This window comes from Phyllobates terribilis, unplaced genomic scaffold, assembly GCF_046119375.1.
Source record: "Phyllobates terribilis strain yellow unplaced genomic scaffold, ASM4611937v1 Scaffold_130__1_contigs__length_5004896, whole genome shotgun sequence".
NCBI lineage: Eukaryota > Metazoa > Chordata > Amphibia > Anura > Dendrobatidae > Phyllobates > Phyllobates terribilis.
The window spans coordinates 2258761-2268408 of record NW_027362890.1 but is presented as its reverse complement, the minus strand read 5'-3'; the positions used below and the strand labels follow the sequence as shown (position 1 = coordinate 2268408).

General features: G+C 49.1%; 1 protein-coding gene across 1 annotated transcript in view; it reads right to left on the bottom strand.

Annotated features, from left to right (window-relative positions):
- Window positions 1–4324: 4324 nt before the first annotated feature.
- Window positions 4325–9648, bottom strand: part of LOC141203890 (microtubule-associated serine/threonine-protein kinase 3-like) — a 70214-nt gene continuing 64890 nt past the window's right edge. The window contains exon 15 of the mRNA XM_073663864.1: window positions 4325–4416. Within this exon, the coding sequence (XP_073519965.1) occupies window positions 4325–4416 (92 nt within the window). The remainder of the gene's footprint in view (window positions 4417–9648) is intronic.

The window sequence follows — 9648 nt, the reverse complement described above, 5'->3', positions numbered from 1 at the left end:
GACGTCCCCTTTACCTGCCTCCGTCCGTTCAGCTCCCTTCTCGGCGCCGTCTCCGGCCTTCACTCCTCCTGCACCATCCTCAGAGGCGGTCTGTCTCCTCGTCTCGGGTGGCGTGCTCCGCTGACGGGTTCCGGTCTGCTGGGCCATCTCACGGCTCCACTCCGTCAGCGTGTCTTGCTGCACCTGGGCCATCCTCCTTGCGAGGCCCTCCAGCGCGGTCTGTGCACACTCCCGGTCTCGGGGGAGCTGTGCTAGGATCTCCACTAAGCCTAGTGGGGTTGTTGCTTGCAGCAGGCTCCTGACCACTGGGTCGGTGCTGCCTGTCTCTCCCTCCATCTCCGGGTACGCTTTCTCTGGACTCCTCTCCAGACTTCTTGTCTCCGGGTGCGCTCTCTCCAGACCCCTCCAGGCTGCACCCATCTTCGCTCTTTTGTTCCGTCTCCGCCCACATTGAGGGTGGTCCCGGGGCAACTTAGTGATTGTCAGTTCCAGGGGCAGTTCTCTCACGCTGATGGACACTTCCAGCATCACAGTCTCTGTTGGTGGGCGCGGTTTCCGCTTTTGGCGCCATTCTTCGACCTGGCCCACGATGGGAGGTGGCCTTTTGCCACCCTCTGGCACGCCCATAATGGCGTCCGCTCTTCCAAGGCGGGAAATCTTTGGAAATGGCGGGAATCGTCTCCCAGTGGCGGGAAACTCCATGGATGGCGGGAAAAAGCTGCAAATGGCGGACAACCGGCGGGAAACGACCTGTGATGGGGTCCGTTGGCGGGGACCCTCCGGAACCGGCGGGAGACTTCTTTTTGAGGTAACGGTGAACTTTTCTTCAGGCACGCAGTACCCGGTTGTTGCGGGCACGTAATCCTGCCGACTACGCCAAAGTTGACGCGCCCCCTGGGCCAGTGTTGTTTGGGGGATACCCGGAGCCGGATCAGATGGGGGTTGTAGTCTCCGAGTGGCGGTGACCCGGTCCGTGCCCAGGGTGTCAAGCTCAGAGTGTGGCAGTCCTACAGATGTTGCTGGATGTTCTTTAGTGTCGACTACGCCACCCGTTGATTTGCGGTCAATACGGCCGCCGCTGCAGCAGGGTCCGCTGAGGCTGGTGGTGTGTGTGCAGCTTCTGGTAGTATAACCCCCAACGGGAGGGGTATAGCCTCAGGGGGTCAGTTGTAGAGGGTGGTGGTTGTGGTGGTGCAGTGAGGATGGTAATAAGACTCAGAGTCGGGCTGTGCAGTTCAGGGTTTTTACTTACTGCTGTTGTGCTGGTCACTCCGGCCTTGAGTGACCGCCCGAGCCGTGCTGCGTCCACCAGGTCCTGGACTCGGCCAACCCCCAGGTAATTCTGGAGCGTGATCCTGAGCTCCCTTTCTGACGTTCCTTTTCTCTGGCCTTCCCCACCAGGGATCCACTTATGTCCGGCTCCCTCGGGCCTCTTGTTGGTAAAACCCTTGTCTCTGGGTTCCCTGACCCTATACTCGGTGTGCCTTCGCAGTGGATTTAGTGGGGGGGTCGTGGCAGATCCTGCCCACAACCTCCGGTCTCTGGCTGAGGATTAGTGCCCTCCACCAGCTTGGGATCCGGTACCCTTGTGCCAACCCTTCACCCTTCTGGTTGTATTTGGGCTCTTGGGGTTCCCTCTTCTTCCCCTCTGGGTCCTTCTCTTCTCCTCTCTCTCTTCTTTCAGGACTGCTTGACCCTCTACAAAAGACTGACTGGTAACTGTCTGCCTGTCTGACCCTGATCTAAGATGGTTCCCACCTTATATACTCCCTCTATGTGTGAGCTCAGGTGACCAGCACCCAATGAGCTCCTAGCATTACCCAGACTGCTCCCCCTATCTGCCCCTACACTACTGGGATGTTCCACCCCCCTCCCACTCCAGCCAGGGACAGACACTGTCGTACCTGCACATATACCTAGTGGGAGTACCATTGATCTGTCCCCCGGAAATGGGATGTATGTAGTGCATGCAGCCTACTGAGCTCAGTTCCACACTCCATCCTTACCCGGGAGTGGAATACCACACCTCTGGCTTGAGGTGCAATACCCCTGTAGCAGCCGAATCCTCAGGGTGCTACATTACACATGTGATGAAAGTATCATCAAGGAATCAGGAATTCTCTCACCTGTGCAATACTATGGAAATCCTGAAGACATGACCTGTGGGGGGCCGTGAGGACTGGAGTTTGGGAAACACTGATTTTAAAGGGACTGTCAGCACAGAATGACTATTGAAACCAGGTACAAGCGCTCCGTGGATCACGGCGTGGGCCAATCCTTTATATACTCCTTCCCACCTGCTTGTTTCACCTCGGTCTCCTTCCTTCTCTGGTTCTATGAAGCCAGAGCTGTCAATCAAAGAAGAGGAGGGTGTGGATAGAGGGCAAACAAGCAGGTGGGAAGGTGTATATAAATGATTGGCCCCGTCATGAAGCACCGAGAGTTGGGACTTAGTTTGAACAGTCATTCTGTGCTGACAGTCCCTTTAGGTGAACGAGATCCAGATGCAGCTCATTTCACCGCGTAAGGCTGTGTGCCCACTATGCGTTTTTTAAGCGTTTCCGCAGCGGCAATTTCGCCGCAGGAACGCTTAAACGCTTGGTAGAAGGTCTGCAATGTTCCCCAATGATAATCCGCATGTGCTGTGCAGATGCTGCGGAGGTTTCCGCTGCTTATTATCATTGCGGAAAAATCCACAGCACTACCAATTATTTTGCGCAAGCACGGCGTTTTTGCCGCCATTGACTTGCATTGAATCGCTACATGTACACATGCAGATATTATGCAGTTCAATGTGCGGATGGTACCCGGGTCTGGAGAAGATGACTCTCCTCCAGACCCGGGTACCATAGTACCTGTTAAAAAACAAAGAATTTAAAATAAAAAATAAACCTTATACTCACCTTCTGATGGCCCCCGGTCTCCTTAGTGATGCGTCCTGGCTCCCCGGCGGCTCGCGATGGTCTAAAAGGACCTTTCATGACGTCATTTAGTCATGCGACGGGTCGCATCGGATAAGGAGACCGGGGGCCATTGGAAGGTGAGTATAATTTGTTTTTTTATTTTTTACCATTTTTATTCTTTTTTTTAACTAACGGTTGCATGGATTTATATAGTGTGACCAAGTTGTCAAGCACTTTTCCAAGTGATGCTAAAATCGCTTGAAAAACGCTTGACAACCCGCATGCGGAATCGTATGTGCAAAACGAGGGAGAAGAAGTAACACAAAAAGAGAGCGGTCAGGCTAGGGGGTACAAAAGTAGACTTATTATAAATTACAAGTGTGCCACAAAAATGCTGTCACATAGTGAATAATCTACACTGGATTAGCAGTATAAAAAATCTATAAATAAATAGTAAGGTATGTAGAGGGAGAATATAAAGTGCTCAGTGCAAAGTAAACTGCTCCATACTACTCTAGATGTAAATAAAAATCTGGTTTACAGTGCTGTGGACATTAGCAGTAATGTCTCTATCAACCAGAAAATAGTCAGAATAAATAATTACATGGCAAATGACGTGTGACATACATGACAACAGGTAAAAAGGTAGCACACAATATGAAATGATGATAACTATTACTGACCCCATGAGAACTTCCCGGATCCAACGCGCGTTTTGCCACTGGCTTTGACGAGGATGTAATGTTGAAATGTGAATGTAAAGTATTTAAAGGGAATTTGGCCAATCAAAAATGTCCATACTGGGCAGTCAATTTCGAACATCTATGAATGTATATATTTGCATGGCGCCATGCTGCAGTGAGCCGATCGTGACCTCCTTGGGCGAGCCGCGTCTCCATGGAGCGCAGCACCTCCGTAGAAGGCGGCGTCGGCGTGCGTCTCAGGGTGGACTGCATATAGCAGAAGTGATGTAATAGGCATGTCTGGGGAAAGAGAGATCAGTGTGCGTTCCACTGTGGAACACGAAGGAAAAAAGGAGCGTGTCTAGGAAAGGAGAAGTCAGTGTGTGTTCCACTGTGGAACTCATGAAGAAAACCATGGGCAAAGATAAAAGGTGTGTGAGTGCTAGCTAACAAGGGAACTGCCCTGGAAATTAATAACAGGATAGCAGGGAAAGTATATGAGATAATAACGTGAAAATGTTATAGGAGAATATATATCATATGAAAAAATTATATATCTATGATATATGTTAGATAGTGTGACACCTATCATATAATATGACCCATACAGTGCAATTGTGCTAGTGAATATGTAGTGAAAAATATGATGAGATGAAAAATATATTTATATAACAAAAAGGCATGGGGCACATAAATGCATGACATTATACATATATTACTAGAAGATATTTAAATTCTTTAAAATATAAAAAGAGGTTCAAATGCACTGGTGATGATGACGCTCAAGAAGATGACCAACTCTGAAAAATAGCAAACGTCAGGCGAAAGAACTAAGAAGAGAAGGAAAGAAGAAAACGTAAGTATAAACGAATAAAAACAATTAATATAAAAGTAAAAGTAAAACGACCATAATACAATGCACTCCACTAGGAACCACCCAACAATATTAAAGAAATTAAACAATTGAGACCATGGGGGGTTAAGGTGTTCAACACAGTGATCCACCTTGCCTCCTTCTGTGCCAGGATTTTTTTCCAGTTACCTCCTCTAGTGCCTGGGTAGACCTTATCAAAACCACTCACCTGGAGACCAGAAGGGTCACTGTTATGAAACTTCTTAAAGTGACGCGGTAATGTCTTGAGCTCATCCACATTGTCAGTTTCTTTTGCTGCCTTGATATCCAAGACGCGTTCTCTGGTTCTTCTTCAGAGTTCTCTTGATGTAAGGCCTACATATATTCTGTTGCAAGGGCATTTTGCACAGTAGATCACCCCAACTGTGGTACATGTGATGGTATGAGTAATCTTATATTGCTTCGTACCATTTGAATTTGTAAAGATTTTCGTAGACTCCATATTGGGGCACGCCACACAAGAGCCACATGGGTGGCAGCCCCAGCTTGGGCCCTTGGATCCAAATAAACCCTTAGCTGCTGGCCCCCCCCCCAGGTGGCTGTTACCAGAAGATATTTTAATTTTTTTGAGCGTCTATATGTAATAGCAGGATTGTTTGAGAGAAGAGAAGAGAGAAATAGACTTCATCACAAGAACCGCCGGTTTTCAGTCATACATGTGAGTATGTGAGTGGCTGCTGTAAGCACACCCTAGCAATTTGACCTCTCGCGATGCAGTGCATCAACTGTAGAGCCAGCTGTCAGTCAAAGTGCCAGGGCGTGTGTGGCGCCCCTGAGGGTTCGGTCGCCACAGGGGTACTGCATCTCTTTAATGAGGTGTGGTATCTCTCCTTCGAGGTAAGGATGGTGCAGCTGTCAGGACCCCACCTCTGCATTCAACACTACATCTCTCCCACCTGTAGGGGGGCTTTAAGGCACCAGGGTGCTGCCCCAGCCGGGATAAGTGGAGATGGGGGAACGAAAGTAAGGGGGAACCTAGTAGTGGGTGAGGGTGGAGGATACACTTAGAGGTTACACGTACTAAATTCATATTTAATAGCCAGCCATCTTAAGTTCAAGGTCTTTGATTGTGATCTTCATCGCTGAACGTGGCTTTCTGTGTGAACCTGCAGTTGATGGGGACACGGTCCTCGAACTCTGGCCTTGTGTCGAGGAACGGGCAAGAGTTAACGGCTGTCTCTACCCGGTCAAGGTCCTTACTTAAGAAGGCCTGGAGGGGAGCGGAGGAGTAAAGCTCCGCAGGCAAAAGGATCCCAGGGGGATGCAGACTGAGCGGTATACGCCACCTGTCCTCACTATTCTGGCCTAGTCTGAGGGATTCCTGCTGCAAAAGGGGTACCGGCCCCCGATATCTGACTCTGTCACTACAAGTCTTAGTCAGAGAAGCCCGGACGCTCAGTGGATCCCACCGGGTAATGGAGCGGAGTCGCCACCCGTACCCTTGTTCTGTGCATAGTCCAGAGGGAGACCCGGCCTTAGTACACGCACCACAAACGGACAGGAGAGGACCTAGTGGGAAAGTCTAGGAAAACTCTGGTGCGGGGTCCTGACCAAAGCACCTGAACTACCTGGAGGTTGTCGGACCCCCGGTCCTGGTGGCCGCAGCGCGCCGTGAGGAGCAGGGAGAAGCCTTGCAGCTGTGCATTCTACCGTGAGTAAAGCTTGGAAGACTACCCCTATGGCCTCCGGTTTCTTATTGCAACGCGGCACCGCACTACACCCCACAACATCTTCCACAACAGCTCCCATCCTCTTGTCCTCTTTTCCCTGAGGCCCTGCTCCTCCTGTGGGGAGTAGTACCATCTTCTGCTGCCACTACATCCCGCTTCAGAGGATTGAACGCAGAGCTGGTGAAGAATCACCAGGCACCACAGGTGGTGTAGTCAATACAACCACTCGATTAACACCAACCCTGAAAGCCCATTAAATCTTTTAATGTGACGGCCCTGGGCACGGAACGGGTCCTGGCCACGGCTACATCCCCCAACATCTGACCCGGCTCCGAGTACCCCCCCATCTTCCCAGGGAGGACTGTGAGCGTCACACGTGCCTGCAGGAGCCACTCGCAGTGCTATGAGCTGCAATTGTAGACGCTTTGTACACACCTGTATGACTGAAGGCCGGTAAAGGTTCTTGGAATGATTTAAATTCCATTTTTTTCCCATGAGCTGCACTTTCAGTACAGCAGTTGGGCACCTTTCTATACTATTAACCTGCACTGCAGGTCAATAATGTGGCGCCCCTGCGGGCTCAGTCGCCACAGAGTTATTGCACCCCACTTAAGGGTGTGATATCTCCTCTTCCAGGTAAGGATGGAGTACCACACAGGACCCTAAACACACACTCAACACTACACCACTCCAGTTCTGAAGGGGGCCTATATGCACCATAGTGCCGCCCCGGGCCGGATTGGAGGAGTTGGGGGGAACCAAAGTTAGGGGGAACCATGTAGTGAGTGAGGGTGGAGGAAGCGTTTATTTTGAGCACTTAGCTGGATCATATATATATGGAGGCCATCTTGGTATCATTGTCTTTGGTTGTGGGTCGTTGGTCGGTAGACAGCACAATGCTGCAGCCAGCTGAGGGTCCACGGTCCTCGGTCTCAGGCCTCGAGACGAGGAGCGAGGCAGAGTTGCTGTAGGCTCTGTCTCGGTCAGGGTCCTGAGAGTAGGAGGCCCAGGAGGGGAGCAGAGGAGTCAAGCTCCACAGGCGAAAGGATCCCAGGGGATATGGACAGAGCGGAGCCACCACCTGTATACCTTATTCTGGCCTAGCCAGAGGGACCTGGCCGGAAGAGGGGTAACCGGTCCCCGATCTGACTTTGTACTTCACGTCTCTGTCGGAAGAATCCGGAGGCTTATGTGGATCCCAGGGGGATACGGACGGAGCGGAGTCGCCACCTGTATGCCCTAATCTGAGTTTACCCAGAGGGACCCGGCCTTACGCCTCAGCCTCACCACAAGTCACCAAAAAGGGCGCCCAGTCGGTCCGGGAACTACACGCTGCCCATAGGGACATCGCAGCACCCGTACGGGACTCAGTGGGGAACACACGGCGGGAGAAGTTGAGCAACAGAGGAACACACTAGAGCGGGGTCCTGGCAGGTGCTCCTGAACTACCTGGAAAGTGCTGAGCCCCACCCTGACGGCCGCAGCTCGCCGTGTGACAGCAGAGAGAAGCTCTGAGCTGATAAAAAGTGAATAAAGACTCGGATGACTTCAACCGCTATCTCTGCCTGTTCTTTCTACCGCGGCACAGCACCAACCACCACTCTACATCACATCTACACTGCCCTGAGGCCTACTCTATCCGTGGAGAGTAGCACCAACTAAGCTGCCCGGAACACCGGCCTCAGAGGACTGTCGCAGCGCCAGTAGTCATTACCGGGTACCACGGGTGGCGTCACGAACATTTACAAACCTACCCTACTTCCCCTTTTTAGTTTACATTTTTATCCCCCCTTTTATTTTTGGACTGACCACCCTGGGTCACGGAATGGGCCAGCCACTGTGACATCCCCCAAATCCATCAAGGCCCGGTTGGCAAGTACCCCGCTGCCCAGTGGGCGCGTCAATAGTGTTTGAGGACATGGACATAATAGGTTCTCTTTACATGACACTGTCATTCTGTGGTTGGGCTTCACAGGCAATAGTGATTTTTCCTATATGTAGCAATGCAAAAGTACTTTTGAATATAGACAAGTGATCTAACGTTCAGTTTCAAGTTGCCTAAGGGGACTAACAAAGTAAAAGAAATGTTAAAAATCCACAGCCATTTTCTCACGTTAAGAGAAGTAGAAGTAGACGTTCTGAGAAAAGTAGATGACAATCTGGTCAGAACTGACTCGCATTATGTTTTTCAGGGTTTGTCTGCAGGAACTTCTCTCATGCTTTGATCAATGGAACATGTGTCAGGACCAAGAAGCTCTTGGAGAAAGACAAAACAGAGATCCAGTGACTTTCTAGTAAGTGTTTCTCAAGTACATTCGCATATCACTCACACATTCTTATCAATTTCACTCGGGGTTATTTAGTTTGGAAAAACGAAGGCTTAGGGGTGATCTTATTACTATGTACAAGTATATGAGGGGACAGTACAAAGACCTTTCTACTGATCTTTTTACTCTGAGGCCTGAGACGGGGACAAGGGGGCATCTTCTACGTCTGGAGGAAAGAAGGTTTAATGATAATCACAGACGCGGATTCTTTACTGTAAGAGCAGTGAGACTATGGAACTCTCTGCCGCATGATGTTGTAATGAGGGATTCACTACTAACATGTAAGAAGGGCATGGATGCCTTTCTTGATAAGTATAATATTACAGGTTCTATACAGTGCTGTGCAAATTAATTGGGACAAAGCATTTTTTAAGTAAAATCATAAGTTGGTTACCAGTCAGTGATTCAAACCAGTTTTAACTTTTTTGAACAGGTGTGAGTGTACAACCGTGAGTAACAAAATGTGGTTTGACTGGTTTTAGTCAGAAAATAACAGCTAGCTGCCCCCTCAGCTTCAGTTGAGAGCTTGTTTCTGTGAGGAGTGGTTTAGTGTACTTTTTCTCCATGCCACAATTCCAAGTGTGTGAAGAAATTCCTGGAAGAAAATAAAGTAAAAGTGCTGGACTGGCCTGGCAATTCACCAGACTTAAATCCTATAGAAAATTTGTGGAGCATTGTGAAGAGACGTCTTGGCAAAATGGACTGTACAACCAAAGAACGCATGATAAACAGTGCCATACAAGTGTGGTTCCATGATGAAGAATGGAAGAATTTATGCAAAAACTTGGTAGAATCAATGCCAAAATGCATTGAAAATCTCATATCTGCTAAAGGAGGACATATTTCTTACTAAAATTAGTATGTAACAGTGCATTATAACATTTTATTCTTACATATTCAAAAATATGTTTTTTTTTGGCTTTGTCCCAATTAATTTGCACAGTACTGTATACTAGATTCCTTGATAGGGCGTTGATCCAGGGAACTAGTCTGATTGTCGTATGGAGTCAGGAAGGAATTTTTTTCCCCAATGTGGAGCTTAGTGTTTGCCACATGTTTTTTTTTGCCTTCCTCTGGATCAGCATGTTAGGCTATGGGTTGAACTAGATGGACTTATTTTTTAAGGTTGAAGGATGATTGTTACTATGTATA